Source organism: Poecile atricapillus, chromosome 5 (genome assembly GCF_030490865.1).
Source record: "Poecile atricapillus isolate bPoeAtr1 chromosome 5, bPoeAtr1.hap1, whole genome shotgun sequence".
Lineage (NCBI taxonomy): Eukaryota > Metazoa > Chordata > Aves > Passeriformes > Paridae > Poecile > Poecile atricapillus.
Window position 1 is genome coordinate 15,847,251 of NC_081253.1, and position 18,408 is coordinate 15,865,658.

At 62.7% G+C, this 18,408-nt stretch overlaps 2 protein-coding genes across 11 annotated transcripts; one reads left to right on the forward strand and one right to left on the reverse strand.

Moving 5' to 3' along the window:
- Positions 1 to 503: 503 nt before the first annotated feature.
- On the forward strand, positions 504 to 5,956 carry DNAJB2 (DnaJ heat shock protein family (Hsp40) member B2). Of its 6 annotated transcripts, none has more exons than XM_058840209.1 (9): positions 504 to 641; positions 1,475 to 1,563; positions 2,659 to 2,768; positions 3,201 to 3,254; positions 3,398 to 3,517; positions 3,691 to 3,780; positions 3,867 to 3,972; positions 4,108 to 4,178; positions 4,406 to 5,956. In XM_058840209.1, the coding sequence occupies exons 2-9, from the start codon at positions 1,499 to 1,501 to the stop codon at positions 4,807 to 4,809; spliced, it is 1,020 nt and encodes a 339-aa protein (XP_058696192.1). In that variant the 5' UTR covers positions 504 to 641; positions 1,475 to 1,498; the 3' UTR covers positions 4,810 to 5,956. The 6 variants fall into 6 exon arrangements, 5 of the variants coding, with proteins under 5 accessions (XP_058696192.1, XP_058696194.1, XP_058696195.1 ...); XM_058840211.1 differs by lacking the exon at positions 504 to 641 and adding an exon at positions 809 to 966; XM_058840212.1 differs by lacking the exon at positions 504 to 641 and adding an exon at positions 1,005 to 1,304.
- A 169-nt stretch (positions 5,957 to 6,125) lies between these two features.
- PTPRN (protein tyrosine phosphatase receptor type N) lies at positions 6,126 to 17,791 on the reverse strand. Of its 5 annotated transcripts, none has more exons than XM_058840202.1 (23): positions 17,630 to 17,791; positions 15,942 to 15,992; positions 15,637 to 15,750; positions 15,292 to 15,397; positions 14,975 to 15,155; positions 14,492 to 14,816; positions 14,165 to 14,281; positions 13,962 to 14,041; positions 13,600 to 13,886; positions 13,047 to 13,133; positions 12,815 to 12,894; positions 12,524 to 12,588; positions 10,021 to 10,233; positions 9,681 to 9,890; positions 9,445 to 9,592; positions 9,210 to 9,283; positions 8,833 to 8,910; positions 8,581 to 8,700; positions 8,306 to 8,472; positions 7,178 to 7,231; positions 6,995 to 7,059; positions 6,833 to 6,930; positions 6,126 to 6,730 (listed from the first exon to the last, which is right to left on the reverse strand). In XM_058840202.1, exons 1-23 carry the CDS (start codon positions 17,724 to 17,726, stop codon positions 6,659 to 6,661), a joined length of 2,889 nt encoding a protein of 962 aa, XP_058696185.1. In that variant the 5' UTR covers positions 17,727 to 17,791; the 3' UTR covers positions 6,126 to 6,658. The 5 variants fall into 5 exon arrangements, with proteins under 5 accessions (XP_058696185.1, XP_058696188.1, XP_058696187.1 ...); XM_058840205.1 differs by having other exon boundaries at positions 6,833 to 6,906; positions 14,007 to 14,041; positions 14,975 to 15,173; XM_058840204.1 differs by having other exon boundaries at positions 14,007 to 14,041; positions 14,975 to 15,173.
- Between the last annotated feature and the right edge of the window lie 617 nt (positions 17,792 to 18,408).

Consider the following 18,408-nt stretch of genomic DNA (forward strand, 5'->3'; position numbering starts at 1 on the left):
CGAGAAAAGTCAACAACGCAGCTCCTAATGCACGGTCCCGCTTCTCCGGGGGCCTGGGCACCCTGGCGCTCGCGGCTGCCGGTGCCACACCGGTGCCAGGCAGGGACCCGAGCCCGCCTGTCTGGCAAGCTGCGCCCCGTCACGTCCCCCGCCCCGACAAAGCGCTGAGTCACCTCAGCTGTCCCCCCCGGCCGGCTCCTCCTTCCCGGCGGGACCGGCCGGGCAGCTGACTCGGCGGGACGCCAGCGGCACACGGCGCCGAGGGCTGCGGCCGTGCCCCGGTGCGGTGCGCTGTCAGCACCGCCACCAGCGGGACAGCTCGGTGCCGCCGCACCCGCACCTCGGCGGCGCTGTCCGGGGCCCAGGCGCGGCCCCGGGAGCGGAGGAGCAGGCGCGGGGACGGACAGCGGGCTGAGGCGGACCCGCTCGGCGGAGCGGCCGCGCTCGCGGCACAACGCGCCTGCCATTGCGTCACCCGGCGAACGGCGAGCCCGTGACGTCAGGGGCCGCGGTTGGCTGCGGCCGCCGCCCGTCACGCAGCGGCACCGCCTCCAGGCCCGCGGTGGCCCGGGCGCGGGGGACGCGCGACACCGGCCGCGGGCGGCCCGGGCGGGCGGGGAGGGCTCGGCGGCGGCGCTCAGGTGGGCTCCGGAGCGGGACGGGGGGAGCGGGGCGCGAGGGACCATCGGGGAGCGGCGGCCCGTGGCGCACGGGGGGAGCGGGGCCAGCGGTGTCCCTCGCCGTGCCGCCGCCACCGCCCCTCCCGGTGCCCCAGATCCGCTGGCCGCGGCCCAGGGCCGCCCGCCGGTGGCGGCGGGGCGGGGTGCGGAAACTTCCAGCAGCAGCGGGTGGCCCCGGGAGCGCCGTGTTTACGGCCGGGCCGGGGGGCGGTGCCAGTGCCGCCGTACTGGTGCCGGTGCCAGCGGCAGCACCGCCCTCCCGTCAGCTGGGACTCGCGGGCCGGGGGCGAGTACCGGGGGCGGGACGGTACACCGGGGGGTCGCGGGGGGCTGCGACGGCCGCGTTCTGCTCCTATCCCCCACCTGGAGCGGGCCGGCCGATGGAAGTATCCCGGCGTGCCCGGGGAGGGTTACCGCTGAGCTCTTAATCCGCTCCAGCCGCTAAGCACCTTAGCGGGCTGCGCCCTCCCGCTGCCCCCGCGGCCGAGCCCCCGGGGCAAGCGGGCCGGGAGCGGCGCCGGCAGCGGGGCCCCTTCCCCCTGCCCGGGCAAGTTGGGGTGGCGCCGGAACGGCGGTGTGTCAGCAGCACAGGGTCCCACCGACTGGGGCTGTAGGTGCTCCCAGGTGCGGGCAGGGGGCTGGGGAGCTGGGCATGGTGTGGCACTGAGTTGCTCTCGGGAGGCAGTGGGGTGGCCGAGGGGCTGGAGAGGGTAAGCAGCGTGCCCTTGCTGTCCCACACCCAGCGCTATCAGGCTGTGCCTGTGGACCCCTGACTTTGCCTTCTCCCCCTGCAGCGACCCCGTGGGACAGCTTACGTCATGGTCGACTACTACGAAGCGCTGGGGGTGAGCCGCAATGCCACCGCTGAGGACATCAAGAAGGCGTAAGTGTATGGCAGCGTGCCCCTGCCTGTGGGGCACAGTCCCCCAAGCCACCCCCTCCTGGTCCCAGCGATTCGGGGGCTCCCTTTGAGGCGGTGTGGACAGGGCCCAGCTCCAGAGGTGACAATTCAGCCTTTGTTTCCTTTGTATGGATGCCAGAGTGGGGTTGGGCTGCCATACAAAGGCATCTTTTGGTGGGGTTTGGTGCCTTTCTCCCTGCTGTCAGCTGGAAGGCTGGAAGGCAAGTGTCAGTGGTCCCCCCTCTCTCTGCCAGAGGGTGCAGGGATGGCAGATGGTTGGGGCACAGGGACTCTGCTGGCATCAAAGTCAGGGGACGAGGTCACAGGGTGAAGAGCAGCATGTCCCCTTTTAGGGATGTGGGCCCTTTGTGCAGGTTGGTGCTGTGCCCCAGGTACTGCTGGGGAGCTGATAGAGTTTCCTGAATCTCTGCAATTCCTGCCTGGTGCCTTGCCGAGATGCTGCTGCTCTCACTGGGGTGAGGCATCGCCAGAGGGGAATGCCAGTGGATTGCTGGCTTGCCAACAGGTGACAGAGGTCCCCATGGGGGGCTTCTCAAGAGTGAGTGGGAGAAGCTGGGAAGCATGGGTTAACCTAGCTGCAGTGGGGAGGAGATGGCTGCTGGTGCTTTCCTGGCCCCAGAGGGCTCCTAGCAACCCCTGGTCCATGCACACTCAGAGTGGAGCCCATGAAGGCTCCAGAACAAACCTGTGAGCATTGTCCAGAGCCATCAATAAGGGCAGCTGAGGTGGACACATGTTGCACTACTGTGGTTGTGCTGAAGTTCTGGGGTCATTTCTGCTTTGTTGATTTAGTCTGTGTGTATTGGTGTGTGGGTGCAGAAATATGTTTATATATGTGTGTATATATGTATATATTTATATATGAAAACTCATACTCTTCTCAGGAGGCAGAACTAGTCCAGGAAGCTCCTGTTTGGTGCCTGAGGCTGTAGGGTACTGGATGAAGCAGGCTTGGGGTGCCCCTGCCCACAGGCTGGGAGGTGTATGCTCAGATGTGGGTTCCTGGCTACAGAGCCCCAAGGACTGCTGCGTGCCCATCACTGCCCCTCTCTGCAGGTACAGGAAGGCTGCGCTGAAATGGCACCCAGATAAAAACCCAGACAACAAGGAGTACGCTGAGCAGAGGTTCAAGGAGATCGCCGAGGCATACGAAGTGCTGTCGGACAGTAAGAGGCCACAGTGATGTCTCTGTGTGTGTGTGTGTGTCTGCCCTTGGGACTGTTCACACTGGGATGTCCTTCTTCTGGGCTCACCCAGGTTGCATCCCTGGCTGTCCCCAGGAGGCAGTGGATCCCTACGGCTTTTGCACATAGCTTGTGGGGCGTGGTTACTTCCTCACACGTCTCCCAAAAAAGCCCTTGGGAGAGATGCTGAGCTGTTGGCATCTGCAATGGCATCTCCCCAGTGGGGCTAAAGCTTTTGCATTCTTGCCCAGTGGTGTTACTTGGGTTTGGGTGCAGTGCTGGGGTAGCAGGGGCTTGTGCCAACTGCCTCCTCTTGCTCCCTGCTGTTCTGCACCTCCCTTAGTTGGGAGAAGTGTCAGTGCTCCTGTCCCTGCCTGGCAGCCAGCTTCCCTGCAGCCCCCTTTCTTCTTCCAGAGCAGAAGCGCGATGTCTACGACCGCTATGGCAAGGATGGACTCATGGGAGCAGGTGAGTAGGGCCATGGGGGTTAGAACAGCTCTGGATACATCCCTGTCTGAAGACACAGTGTGGGTCAGTGCCACCAGGGCTCCCCACCCTGCAGGGGAGAGGTCACCCAGGGCTCTATTTAAGACTGAGTGTCTTCCCTCCAGCAGGACCAGGGGGCTCTAGGGCCAGTGCTGGGGCCCCTGAATTCACCTTCACCTTCCGCAGCGCTCACGATGTCTTCCGGGAGTTCTTTGGTGGACGAGACCCCTTTGCTGAATTCTTTGGTACGTGTGGGGCAGAGGAGGCTGGCTTGTGGGCATCTCACTGTCTGTGGGGCAGCTGCTGAGCTTGGAGATAGAGCTCATGGCTGGCCCTGGCAGAGAGTCCCCACATCACTGCCCTGTTTCTGGTTCATAAGCTGATGGGGTAATGCTGATGGGAGGGGCCTGCCTTTCAGACGACATGCTGCCCTTCTCTGAGCTGCGAGGACCTGGCCATCGGCACCATGGGGGAGGCCACTTCTTTTCCCCCTTCCCAGGATCCTCAGGTAAGAGACACTGCCATTCCTCACAGCAAGAGAGTCCCTCCTCTTGCCACCCACCCTAGCACCAACCTTGTTGCTCCCATCTCTAGATTTCTTCGCCTCATCCTTCAGCTCTGGTGCAGATGCAGGCATGGGCTTCCGCTCTGTTTCCACCTCCACTACCTTTGTTAACGGCAGGCGTATCACCACCAAGAGGTGAGGGCAGTGCCAACCCACCTTGCTCCCACAGACTTCTCTCTAGCCGCAGGCCCCCAATCCTGCAACTTCCTGTGGAGGTGCACTGGCTGCGTGGCCCTTGACTGTCCATCTGTTTTGTCTGTCTGTCTGCAGGATTATTGAGAACGGGCGGGAGCGGGTGGAAGTGGAGGAGGATGGGGAGCTGAAGTCGATCCACATTGATGGTGAGAAGTGGCACTGCAGACTGAGTTGTGGAGATCAGTGCCCTTTCCCTTTGGGGTGGCTGGGAGGTGCTGCATCCAGGCTTTGTTTTGGACTGAGCCTTGATTGGCCCTGGTTTGGAGCCCTGCTCTGAAGAATTGGTGGGGTGGGTTGGAGGTGCCAGGGCCCCACACCAGCTTTGGGGAACTGGAGTGGGTGAGTCCTCCAGCCCTTGCTCCTGTTCCTGCAGGTGTTCCTGATGACATGGCTCTGGGGCTGGAGCTGAGCCGGCGGGAGCAGCAAGCCTTCCCCAGGCCACGGCCCCCCTCACCGCCAGCACCGGCCCCGCATCACACCTCGAGCTCCTCACCTGTCTGCCTCTACACGGATAGCGAGGATGAGGATGAGGACTTGCAGCTGGCCATGGCCTACAGCCTCTCTGAGATGGAAGCTGCGGGGCACCACCAAGCAGGTGGGCACAGCCCCGGCTCCCTGTCACCACCGGGGGGCAGCCACAGCAGCCCCTCCTCCACCCGCAGATCCCGTGGTGCCCGGGGGAGGCTGGAGCAGGAGCCACAGGGGGCCAGCAGTTCTGCTACAGTGGGGCACGAACCTGCCCCCAAAGTGAAGCTGTGGCACTGCCCCCTGCTCTGAGCGTGGAGCAGGGAGAGGAAAGCAGGTGTGGAGTCCCACTGCTTGGAACTCAGCTCCTGCCTCCCCTAGCAAGGGAGGGGGTCTCTTCTGCCCTTCCTCCTTGCTCAGGTGAGTGGATGGCTAGTGGCATCCAGTGTTGGAGGCTCCCAGATTTGGAGGTAGTGGCTTGAAGAGGAGCCTCTTTGATGGGGTCCCAGGAAGAGGGGCAGCTCCCTGACCTGGCTTCTGGAAGCATGGGGAGCCCATGGGCAGGCATGCTCTGGCTGTGCCTGCCCCTCTCTCCCTGCCAGCCCTGCAGGCTGGCAGGGTCTCCAGCAGGTGCCTCCCTGGCTGCGGCCTTCCCCTGCCCAGGGTGTGGGGAGTGCTGAGTTGAGCTCCCCTCCTTGTGAGGAGGGCTGCGCACATAGCCTGTGCTTGGTGCCTTGTGTCTTGTCTCTTCCCTCTGGATGCTGTTCCTGCCTGTACTCCCTCCTCCTGTCTCCTTGCAGACTCTGCCTGGTCACTCCCTTTCGTATGCCTTGCACACCCTCCAGGACACTGTCCCTCCTTGCTTCCCACAGCAGCAGCAGTGACCCTCTGTGATGTTCACAAGTGTTTCTATCCTCTCCGGTGCCTGTAGTTCTGCCTTGGCTATCTTCCTCTTCTGCCTGAGTCCTTCCTCCCTCCATCCCTGCCTCTCCCCAGCCGTTGGCCGAGGAGGATTTCACAGGTGCTGTTGTGTACCCCCCTCCGCTTGTCTCCCCAGGTGTGTTCTGAGGCTGCTGCGCCCGGGGACCGCGCACGCCCACTCGCCCACGGAGGCTCTCCCAACCAGGACTCCGCTTTCTCCCTGCACGGCCACCCCCTGCCACCCCCTTCCCCCAGCACCCTCTGGCTCCGTGGGATGCGGTGAGGGGGGGCATGACAGGACTTGCGGCCAAGCAATACCTGGGGCTGTGGGGAGAGGCCCTGGGCACCACAGCGTGGTGGAGAGGGTGGGGATGGGGGTTGCTGTAGATTAGGCTGCTGGGGGGGTGCTGGCTGTACACAGCGAGGGGCAGCATGGCTGGGCTCAGCCAGCAGGGCTGGGCTCTGCCCTCCTCCTCGCTCTAGCCCCCCCTCTCTGACCACCTTCTGCTAACAGCTGTCAATAAACCTGTTTGCAGTAGCTTCTTCCTGTGCGGTTTTTCTGGGCTGGGGATGCAGGGTTCTCATCTTTGCCTGCGGTGAGCTGTACTTGTCTGGCAGTTGCCGAGTGCAGGGATAGAGATTGACAAACGTGACATTTCCTCCCTGTGCCATCCCAATACACACAGTCAGAGGCCAGGCCTGGCTGCAGCTGCACGAACGTGACACAAGAACTTTATTCACATCAAGATACAAAATTATAGTTCTCTAGAAATTTTTCTTCTGCTTGAGTGACTAGGCAGGGAGCACACAAATGGGACCTGGAGTGGGGCTGGGCCAGGCCCCCCTGCACCCCATACTCCCCCCAGCTGTGGAGGGGACCCCTGCCTCCACTTCTGCCCCCCACATGGGTACAGGAAAAGGGCTAACACAAAAGAGCTGACAGGTTGGGGAGTCCCCCTGCCAGCTCCCAGCAGCACCACCTGGTGTCCCCCACCACAGGGCTTAGGGGCCACAAGCCCTGTCCCCCTCTGAGGTGACAGTGGGTGTGATGGGGTTCCTGCACACAGAGGGCCTGAGGTCAGTGTCCTTGGGGAGATGGGAAGGGGTGCCTGGGGGCAGGGGGAACAGAGCCAGAAGCACAGACACCATTTTACAGGGAGAGCAGCCCCAGAGGCCGGTGAGGAGAGTGCGAAGCGCAGGGCAGGGGGCAGACAAGAGGGGGAGAGAGGGCTCCTCACCATCACTGCGGCAGTGCCTTCAGGATGGCATTCACTTCCTCGGCCACAGCCGTCAGTGCAAACTCAAACTGGTCCTGCAGGAGCACAGCAGGAGCAGAGTGAGGGTCCCTGCCAGCCCAGCCCCAGGGGCTATGCATGCTTATGGGGAGGGAGAGGATCCCCAGTTTGGGGCGTACCTTGGTCTGCACCATACCAGGCCGCTGATCTCGGATGTGCTCCAGTGTAGCAGCTATGTCTATCTCCTTCACCCCTGGGGCAGAGGGAGAGAGGGGTGCTAGGAGGGGAGTTTACAGGCCAAGCTCTTGGACAGGGCAGAAATGGTGCTTCCCTGCACCTACCTTTGGCCATGCGGTTCAGGACCATGTCAACAAGGATGTATGTCCCAGTCCTGCCTGCACCATCACTGCAAAACACAGAGGCTTGGTCCAGGGGAGCTGGTTCCAATGGGATCGGTCCTGGGCAGCAGGTACCCAGCCTTCAGTCACCCTCAAGCCCAAATGCCCCTCCATCCCCTGCAGTACCTGCAGTGCACGATAATGGGGCAGGAGCGACCCCGGTAGCACTTGTTCACCTTCCTGCAAGGATAAGAGGGAACAGATCAGTGCCCTGCTGTGCCAGGGTCAAGGCTGTGCTAGGTGTCCCTTGCTGTGCTCAGTGAGGCAGGGCAGCGGCACACCATGATGTGGCCCTGGGGGTCCCGCTCATGGCTCCTCCTGCCTCCACAATGGTGCTGGACATGGGATGGGGACCACGAGTGGAAAGTGGCTGGGGCAGGGAGAGGAGTTCAGTTCCTCAGGTGCCCAGCCTGGGGAGGGGAGCAGTGGCAGGACCCCCAGGGAGCGGCTCTGGTCCGGTGGGGCGTGAAGCTGGGGGCCAGGCGCCGGTGGGGCTCCTGGCATGCTCCATGCAGCAGGCACGGCTGCCAACGATCACTTTTGTGACTATGCAACTGGAGCCAGATTACTAGCTGCAAATCACAAAAATGACGCCGGCAGCTGCGAGAGAGAGACAGAGACAGACAGAGAGAGAGAGAGAGCGTGAGCGGGACTGAGAGGAGGGCGACATGCTCAGAGAACCCCCCGCTGCCCTAGGCTGGGTCCCTTGCCCCACACAACCTAGGGACAGTGAGCAGCCTGTGACTGGCAAGAGCCCACCACCACCCAGGGACCCAAAGACCTGGGCAAGCAAGTCTCCTGGGAGCAGTCCCAGTCCTGCAGCTCTTGCCCTGGGCTAGCTGGGGATCCACCACTGGCTGTAGGGCATTGGGAGCAATGGGTCACAGCTGGTTTAAGGCTGACTCTGGGGATTTTTTCTTGCACCCATGGCTGAGGAAGGTGCCAGTCAATGCTGCCCTCCATGCCAGCTCTGGGGAAGAGCACTTTCCCACCCTCACTGTGAAGGCTGGAGGGCCCTGGCAATCTTAGCCAGAGGTTTCTTGGCCACCGAACTCCATTGAGCCTCATCCCAAGTTGGCAAAACCTGTCTTTTTTCCTCCTTCCCATCCATGGCAGCTCCTAGTCCCTGCACTTGGTCCATGCCACGGCCCTGACCCTCATCATCGTGACAGCAATATCCTTGCCCATCAGTGGCCTGCTTTGGGATCACCGCTGGCTCCCCAAGGGCTGGCACAGTGCCAGGTGGGCGCTCACCTGCGGAAGTCAAGGAGGGGCCGGGTGGTGGTGGGGATGCCCTCGGCCGGCCAGCTGAGGAAGTGGAACTGCGTCAGGGTGCGGGTTTCCTGCGACTGCACATTTTTCAGGTAGAAGCTGCGCACCAGGAAATCCTCGCACCAGATGTGCTCTGATACCAGGTTCACCTGCTCAAGTGAGGCAGACAGTGGGCATCAGTGCTGAGCAAGGGGGCTGTGCTCAGGGGAACAGGGGCTGGAGGATGCTCCATGCCCCAGGCTACCTGCCACACTTGCCTCATAAATGTGGTAAAGAGAGGAGCCTTCATCCGGCCAGTAGCGGTCACACTGCTTGACACTGTCCTCGGCCAGGGGGCTCAGCATGACAATGACGGTGCAGCCATGTTCCCACACCATCTGTGGGCAAGGCAAGGGGGGTTTCACTGCTGGGGGACAGCCCAGGTGAGAGAGCAGTCAAGCCCTTGTGACCCATTTTGGGGCAGCACACGAAGGGACCTCAATGGGCTGGCACAGCTGTGTGACACTCACCTGCCAGAAGTCAGCAATGGTGTGGGACAGCGGCCCCTGTGTGGCAATGTACGCTGGCATCCGTGGGTCATGTTCAATCTGGAGCAGGAAAGGGGGTATCAGACTTCATGCTCTTCAGCCAGGGGCTGGTGACACTTGAAAGAGTAGGGAGATACTCCAAGGGTTATAGGAATGTTGGGAAGGGAGATTCAGGTGCCCCAGCCAGGAGGAAAATGAGATTTAAGAATTGTTTGAGCAATGGGGCAGGCACTAAGCTCACATCTGTAGCCCTCGGGGATGTAACTTCAGTCCAGCTCTATCCCAGAGTGAAAACCTCACCTGGGCTGGGCACATCAAGGAGCAGGGTGGCAGGGCAGCAGGCCCCAGTGATCACTCACGATTGGACTGGCATTGATGAAGTCACTGCGGGATGGGTTGCTCTCGGCTTTCAGCTTGATTCGTACGTGATCATCTGGGGGAACAGGCCAGGTTTGGTGAGTGGCTAGAGGAGCTGCAGGCACACTAATGCTGCAACCAGCCACAGCCCTGAGTGTTCCCATGCCCCACACCCTGCTCTAGCAGGACAGCTGGTCCCTGGGGCTGATCCTTGGGGCAGGTGGCTGGGATGCTCACAGGGCACATAGTCGGGGTTGCGGTTCTTCTTCAGGTTGGCTTCACTCTGGGCAATGGAGCAGATGCTGGGCTCAGCTTGGTAGGCACAGAGCGCCTGCCACTCCTTGGCCAGCCGGTCCCTGTTTCGGAGGTGGTCCTCCATATAGGCCTGGGGCAGAGGTGCGTGAGTCAGCCCAGCAGCAGAGGGGCAGATGCAGGGCTGGGGAGGGGGCTGGCACCCCTCCAGGCTGGCTCACCAGGATCATGTGTCCGGTGGAGATGTCCATGTTGGACTGGACAGGCTCCTCGCACCAGGAGGGTGTGCTGCTGTGGGAGCTGGGGCTGGGCTGTGGAGCGTCGCTGAACTGGGACGAGACACTGCTGACCCTCGAAGTCTCCGCTGGTGCTGCCGGTGCCTCAGTGCGGCCAAAGAGAGACTTGGCAGCCATGTGCTGGCGGCACAGCTCCTGGGGAAGCCCGGCAAGAGCCCTGTCCCTTGGCCACAACGCTGCCACAGGGCAGCTCCATGCATCCTGAGCCACGCTGACGCACAGCAGTGACGCATCCTGCGGGGTCCCACGACCCGCAGGGTCCTACCTGGTACTCGAAGGTGGTGTCGCCAGCACCCTCCGGCCCCAGGGCAGCCAGGCGCTCCTTCTCCCGCTGCTTGGCATGGCGCCGGAGGCAGAAGGCCGCAGACACTGCGATGGCAATGACAGCCAGGCAGGCCAGTGCGATGAAGGTCAGCAGCACCGAGTGGAAGCCATCCCCAAAGCGGGATGGGCGTGAGTAGGCAGCAGCCTCATTTCGCTGGGGACCGAGCCGGGTAAGTGTTAGTTAGCATGGGGCTGAGGGGAACAGAGACCTTATTCTGCGGCACATTTGGGGTTGCTGGGGGGTCAAAACAGAGCAAGGGCTCTTTCTTCCCTTTCCTGAGGGTGCTGATTCTCCCAGCACCCTCAGCTGGGGCAGAGCTGGTGTCACTGGGGTGAGGCAGAGTGCACCCACCTACGTGTCACATAGGGCACTGCTACAATGGTGTCCCTGGAGCTGGAGGAGCTTGGCCAAGCCCAGGTAGCAGTAACTTCCTATTTCTCTGCTTCCAGCACTCAGGGCTGCTGCCTGAGGACAGACACAGCCTGGACTGCCCTTCTACAAGGCAGGCAGTAGCCCCTTAGAACTTTGGTTCCATGACCTCCTTCTGCCCAGCTGGAGATCAACAAGGCAGCTCTGAGGAACTCAAGGAGTTAATGGTGTAGGATAAGCAACTGCAGCGCTGGGTGCACTACTTCCAGGAGAGCTTCCCAACTGAGGCTGGCTCTCCCCTGCAGCTACTGCTCCACAGCAGAACAGTGAGGGAGACAGGGTGGGGAATATGCCAGCACTGCTGGTACCATCCCAGCTGTAGCAGTTAGGGGACAAGTCCTCCCTGTTGGCCTCCTCAGTTAGGTCACAGAGCAGCCCCTGCCATCTTGCAGGTAGTGTCTCTAGGGCTCCTTCCCTATGATTGTGGGAGACACCCCAATCTATGCTAGTCCCACGCTGGAACAGGATGTTGCTCAGGCCTTGCTGGACAAGACCTTCCTGTAAATGCCATGACTGCTTAGGTCCAGCTAGGGCAGCACAGGGATGCTGAGGCATCACCAATTCAAACATCCTGTGCCCAATGAGCTGCCAGAGCCCTGCATTACCTCATTGCCACAGCCTCCCATTGGCTATCAGCCTGATGAGGTTACCGAGGGAACACTGCACCATCATCAACTACATCATCATCATCATCGCCTGGGGATGTCCCCAGCCTAGGTGTCCCTGCTGCCACCTGCCCCCCAGCACCTGACTGCCATCAAGGTCCAGCCAGTCCTGCAGCCAGGGCACCCACCAGGCCCTGCACCTCCCAGCTCCCTGGGGCACCCAAGCAGGAGCAGCCCTGCAGCGCCTGGAGGTGTCAGCAGAGCCAGGGGGCACAGAAGGAATCTCTCTCTCAAGGCCTCCCTAAGCCTTGCTGTCTCCCTGCCTCCCTTCATCTTCTTCAAATCTTGCACCAGTCCCAGAGCCAGGAGGGAATGAAGGGAAAGCACAAGTTGCTTAGAACTGGGAAGGTCAGGGGGCTTGCAAAGCTGCTTCAGCTTCCTCTGAGCTCCATTTCTGTCATCTCTGACATCTCTCCCAATTCTGGCCATCTGCCTTATCAAAAGGCATTGCCATAGACACACTCTACATATTGCTGATAGAGACAGGATGCCTCAGTGGCCAGGCCACCCCTTCTTCATGGCCTCCTGCAAAGCTCCCCCTTTCTTCCTTCCTCCCTCCCTGCTCACAACTACAGCCATATCACAAGAAGTGAGAAATGGGGACACTGGGCTGGGGATGTGCTACACCATTTTTCCTCCTCAGGCTGCAAATACGGGAGCCAGGCTTGGTCCCTATCTCCAACCCCTGCTCCCTGCCCCAGGAGACTGTTCCTGTGGCTCCCCAGAGGAGCAGGGGGAGGGGTAACCCCTCTCTGAACAGATGGTTCCTGTTCCATGCCTGCCTCCAGCTGCTTTGCCATTCTCTGGGGACATGATGGCATTTTGCCTGCCTAGCTATAGTTTGTGGGGTGCTCTGGGAACATCCCAGTGCTCGAGTGCCCAGGCCACAGCTGAGATGGGTGTGCAGGCTAGAGGGAGGCAAGGGTGAGGATGAGCCTTGAGGGATACAGCCTGCAGCCCCCCAGTCTTGGGGGAAAGAAAAGCCTCTGGGAGATCCTCTCAAACCACCTTCAAACACTGTGGAGCTTTTGTTTTGAAAAGAGCTGAGAGCCCTGGGTAGGATTGCACTGCCAGGCAGTGGAGGGGGATGATGGACAGACAGGACTGGAACAGTCTCCAACAGGAGTCCTACAACACAGGACTGGAGTCTATCTCAAACACAGCATCCCAAACACTGCCCAGTCTCCTCTGCTCTTCAGAAGCCCCACAGACCTGCAGGGACAGCTCACTCACAAAGGCCATTGCACCCCAGGGCTGGGGGCTCCTGGCTTGTACCCAGTGGCAGCATCCCCACTCCCCTATCCCTGGCCACCCCAGCCCCAAGGGATGGAACTCTTGCTCACTCCTACCTCTCCCACTCCGGTTTGCACAATCTTCAGGCCCAGCTCGTGCTCCAGCTCTCCCTTCACTTGCTCTGTGGACAGGGAGGAAATGGTCAGAGGCATGCTTCTCCTCCACACAAGAAACCCTCCAGAAACAGAGCCAAAGGACAGCTTTGACAGCTGCCCACTTCACTCCCCAGTTCAGCCCAAGGTGGAGGGATGTATGGTAGGAGTCCTCTTCCTGGTCCCTGGGAAGGGGCACCCCACAACTGGGAGGGGAAGAGAGGAACAAGATCAGAGGGACACTGCCCAACTCACCAGTCTGTCTGGCCACATCTGCCAGTGAAAAGTTCTGGGGGTTCTGTCGGATGCGGAAGGTAAGCGCAGGACCCACAACGCTGCCAGGGAGAGGGGGACACAGTGTGAGACCTGGAAATGCAGACCCCCTACCCACTCCCACCACAGCCCAGTCCCTCCCGTCCGCCTGCCTGGGAGTGCTGAGCATGGCCAGGGCTGAGGCAGCAGCACCCCATGGTACCAGTCCCCTCACCTGATGTTGATGAAGCTGGCGGTGGAGAGGTGGAGGTGCTTGGCTAGGAGCTCCAGCAGCTGCACACCAGCAGCCAGCCCCAGGGGTCTGTGGGGACAGTGTCAGGGTAAGGAGGGGGTGGCAGGGGTGAGGGGACAGCCCCGTGCACCCCATAGTCAGAGAACAGGGACAGGCAGCTCAGGGAGTCCCAAGCACACAGCAAGAGCAGGTGTCAGGGAAGGCAGGAGGTAAGAGTGTGGCAATGTGTGGTGCTGAGGGTGAGCTGACCCCCCTTGCACACGAGCGTGCACAGAGACACTTGTGCACACACACTCCCAGCCTGCCATCCTGCAACACTGAGCTCTGGCCTTGGTGGGGGCTGGGAAAGGAAGGCTTTGGGGTGTAGCAGGGGCTGTGGGTAGAAAATGGATCAAGGGGAGTTGACCCCACAGAAACCCGACCCTACCACAGACCCAACAGGTTTGGTCAACCATGTGAAACTGTGACAGCTGTTGGTGGAGAGATACAGACCCTTCACACATGCAGACCCCCTTGTCTGACCCCCAGCTCTCACTTCTGGTCTGTGATGATATAGCCATATTCATCTAGTGGCCGCATGCCCTGCTGTGCCCCACTGTCCTTCATCTCTGTGTAGCTCTTCTTCTCCACCACAATGTGCTTTCCAGGGCTGAGAGCATCCCCACTGTGTCCCTGCTGTGGCTCAGCCTGGGGAGCCGGTGAAGGTGCTGCCCTGCCCTTTGTTCCATCCCCTGGAGAGCTGCTGGCTGGGATTTTGGGCGTTGGCACTGTGGAGGAAGGGGGCACTGGCTCCTCTCCATGCTGCATGTTCCCCTCCATCACCTGAAGGAAGGAAAAGGGAGAAGCTGGAATCTCTGAGGAGAGCCTTGGGGAAATGTCTCCTCCCCCTCATCCCACCTGTGGCATGGCACCTCCTCCAGCATCACCCTGCTGCAAACCCACTCGTTTTGCTGTGGGCACTTCAGGGCCAGTAACACCTGGAAAGGAGAGAGACAGAGGTCCTGCAGCACCCAAAAAGCAACATTCCTTACCCTGAAACAGGGCATGCTAGCACCTGCTGCTGCCAGTCCCTGCCTGTCCCATCCCTGCACACAGCTCACCAGAGCTCTGGAGCAGCTGGAGGAGGGTGGATAGGCTGCTTATCTGCTGGGGACTCAGTTCTGGCAGCCCCAGGCCATAGCTGGCCAGGAGAGAAGCCAGTCTCTTCAGGGCAGCATCTGCAAGAGGACATAGCATCAGGTTGGATGCTCTGCATCCGCATGGAGACCAGGGGCCGGGAATGAAGCAGATGGAGCAGGTGAGGTTGCAGGTATATTTTGCCCATGGGCATAAACCCAAAGAGGAGGGAAAGTCTGAGCCACGAGGAACTCGTGGCTGTGGGTACAGGATAGGGAAAAGGGTTGGTGCCTGGCTGGAGAACAAGGTACCCGTCTGTGCAGAGGGTGGCTGGGCAGCCAGGGGTGCTTGCTGCTCCCTCTCCTCCATGTTTCTGTAGTCACTGGGGAGCCGCAAGCTGTGCTGAAGCCTGGTGCTGGCAGGGTCCGGGCGGCCAGCCTTCTCTCTGGGCAGGGAAAGCATGCCCAAGTCCTGGAAAAGATGCCCCCCATCCACTCCTGGCTGCCCGCCATAGGAGGGCACAGGGCCAGCCCCAAAAAGGGTCTGGGCAGGGACCCGGCCCAGCAGTGAGGAGGTCTGAGAGCTCTGCCTGGCTGAGCTGCCGGGATGCTGGTGAGCACCATCCTGATAGCCGAACTGCAACCAAAACACATGTCAAACCCCACACGTCCCCTGTCACCCCATGGTGAAGGCAGGGGGTACCCCAGCACCTGCAGAAAGGTGCTGGGAGTGCAGCAACTCCCTGCCAATCTCTACTTTTCTGCCCAGATGGAGGCGCTCCCTCCCCAGCTTACCTTGTGGTAGGAGTAAGGATTGAGAAGAGCCTCTTCGTAGCCCAGCTGGGGTGGGGAGGGCAGCAGGACGTGCTCCAGGTAGCGCTGCACCAGAGGGGAAAGCAGCAGTGGTGTGGGCTGCTCCAAATGCTGAGCTGCTGGAAGGCCAGGGTCTGGGGCTAGTGGGGCTCGCCGGGGCTCGCTGCGGAGAGGCAGGAACCTTAAGGCAAACAGTGCTGGGGTAACTCACCTGGGTAAAGGGGGAGGTCCATCCCCTAAACCCCATTTGGTGGACAAAGCCCTAGCTACTCCACTGAGCTCTGCCAGCGCTGTCCTACCTGTCCCTGGCCACCGGCTCCAGCGAGGGTGGCAGGCGGAGGCGGGGGATGCGCTCCATCTCCTGAGAGATCACATACTGGGTGATGCCATCCTGCCACGAGAGCCCTGCCATGGGGGGAGTCTGTGAGACATGGGGCAGCCTGGGAACCATGGTGTGAGTGCATGGGATGCCATCCTGGTATTCTGACCCTGTGTCCCATGGCCCGGGTTTGACGCCATTCCTCCTCAGCCCACCCTGGCCCCTGGGTCAGCAGGACCTTAGACAGTTCTAGAGCCATTAGGCAATTCTACCTGACCCCCTCCCTACAGGCCTGCAGCCACTTCCCCCACGCTCCCCCGTTCACCTTGTGCCATGAGATGCCGCAAGACATCCTGCAGACGCTGGAGCACAGGAGATGTGACCTGGAAGTAGGGTCTGTCCTGCACGGAGCCCACCTGGCACTGCCCAAACAGCCCATCTGCAAGAGAAGGGAGACAGTGGGACCGGATGAACAAACATCCCGATGTGAGGATCTCCAGGCACAGCCCCACCTTTCTCCTGTCCTGCCCCTCTGCACTGCACCCTAGGTTCCCCTGCAAGGCACCCCTGTAGCCTTCACACACACGTGGCAAGGGAGAGGGGATCCCTGCACTCCTGCTGGCCACTTACCCTGCACACACACCTCCTGCGGGGAGCACAGCCTTCGGTCAAACAGGCAGCCTGGGACAGACAGACAGACAGGCCAGTCAGCACAGCACCCAAGGAAGACTCCAATGGAATTTGCTCAACACCAGCTGCTTGGGGGATCCCTACGCTCCAGAAAAGCAGCACAGGGATGCAATGTGGTGATGGTGGGAGGGGACACAGCTTTGTAGCCCAGAGGCTCGGTGCCAGTCTTTTCTGCCCCTCAGAGACAAGATGGGGGCTGTATAGAAAGTACGCCCTTGGTTCTGGACCGTGGGGAAGGCCTGGAGTTTTTTGGGGTGCTGGCAGTTAGGTAAGACTGAGGCAGCTGAGACCTGCAAAACCACATCTGCTGCCCTCCTACATGTGGTACTACGAGGAAGGGATGCAACCCAGTGACACCGGAATCCACTCTCCCCGCGAGGCGGACCCCAAAGCATGGATGTAGCGGTGTTGGGGCTGTGGGGCGTGTACCTCTCCAACCCCTCCGGCGGGCAGCACTTGGGCAGGGGGTGGCTTCCCCTTTCCTCTCCCCCCCCGTTTCGGTCCAAGACCGTCAGCAGCGAGACGGCAGCAGGCGATGACTCAGCCCCGGATGGCAAGGAAGGAACGAGAAAACAACCGGGGGGAGGGGAGGGAGGGGCCCGTCAAGCCCGCCGCGGGGGAAGGGGGCTAGTGGGGATGAGGGTCCTCGAAACCCCAACACCCAGGGGCCAGCGTCCTCTGGGGCGGAGACCACGCAGCTGCGGGGCACAGGATCCCGCTGCCGGGGGAGAGCGACCCGGAGACCCAGGTTCGGCGGCAGCGGGGGGCCAGGCCGGGGCGGCAGGGCCGGCGCTGTCCGCGGTGCTGAAACGGCGCAGCGCTCTCCCGCCGAGACGCCCCGCTCCGCCGGGAGGGGCGGTGGCCCCAGCACAGGGAGGCTCCCCCGGCCGGGCCGGTGCTCGGCCGCAGCAGTCCCGGCACCATTCATCGCTCGCTCCCGGGGGCAGCGGGTCCCCCCGGTGCAGCCGGATCCATCCCGGCACTCCCGGGCCGCTGCAGGACGAGGGGCGCAGAAGCCTCGGGCGCCCGATAGTGAGTCAGCGGAGCCGGGGCCGTGCCGTGGGGCTGCAGCCCTGCTATCGACAGCGACGCTCGAGTTCCCGAGAGCCCCAAGCACGGACCGCAAGGACCGACCAGCAGAAGAGCGGGTGCACCGGCCCGGGCGGGCCGCACTTACAGGCGGAGGGCAGCTAAAGGGCGGCATGGTCTCGGAGGAAGCCACGCTTAGGGCCGCTGGCCCGGGCTTCCCACCCTGCGGCAGCCCCAGGCACCGGTTTTGCCCCGGGCATGAGCAAGCACCGTTCTGCTCCCGTCCCGTAGCTGCTGGCTCTCGGGCCCGGCGGGGTGGCAACTCTACAGCCGGCGGGGTGCACCGGGATTAGCACGCTCGCCGGCCCCGGGAGAGGGGCGCCCCCGGTGCCAATGGCGCACCCGCGGTGCCGGTCGCGGGCCGCCCTGTCCTGCTATCCGCCAGGGGCCGGACTCGCCGCTGCACGCCGTGACAACACCCTACGGCGGCGGCGACCGCACCGGCCTCGGAGTCCCGTGCCCCGCCACTCCCCGGGAATCTCCTTCCGGCCCTCGCGCAGCCCGGGGCAAAGCCGCCCTGCCCGGGGTCGCGGTCTCACCGTGTGCGGCGGTGGCGGCGGCGGCGCCGTCACGCAGCTGCCCGCGGCCGGCCAGGAGGAGGAGGCAGAGGAGCGCCCGGAGGAGCCGCCGCCCCATGCTCCGCTCACGGCCGCACCATGGCGCACCCGCCGGCCGCGCCCCCGCCGCCGCCGCCAACCCGCGCCCCGCCGCGCCGCGCGCCCCGCCCGCCGCCGCCGCCCCGCCAATGGCGCGCCGCGCGCCGCCGCCGGAGCCGCGCCCCTCCGCGCCTCAGCCAATCACAGACCCGCGCGGCTGCCCTCAACACCGCGGCCACGCCCGCCGCTGTCCAGCGGAGCCAATCACGCCTCGCTCCGGGGAGAGGCGGTGGAGCGCCAAGCCAATCGCAGCGTCCCCGGGGACGAGCCGCGCCCCCCCGGGGGTGTGCCAGAGCGCCAGCAGCGCCCCCGCCAATCAGCGCCCGCCCCTTCCCAGCCCTGCGGCCGCATTGGCTCCCGCCTGGGACACGCCCCTGAGAGCTGCCCAATGAGCGGCGAGCGTCGAGCCGCACCCTCCTGCCCCGCCCGGCGGCACCGCCCGGGGACCGGCCGCGGGGAGAGGGCAGCCCCCGGCCCCGGCGAGCAGCTCCAGGTGTGGTGCCGGCAGATCCCAGCGCACACGGCAGGCTCATCCCTACGGAAAGGGGCGGCCCCAGCGCTGCCACAGCGGGCAGCCTCCCGCCAGCTCTCCCCAGGCAGGAGCCGAGCCCTGTTCTGCCCCTAAGCTGGGACCCCCAGCACCTCTCAACAAGGCACTGTAG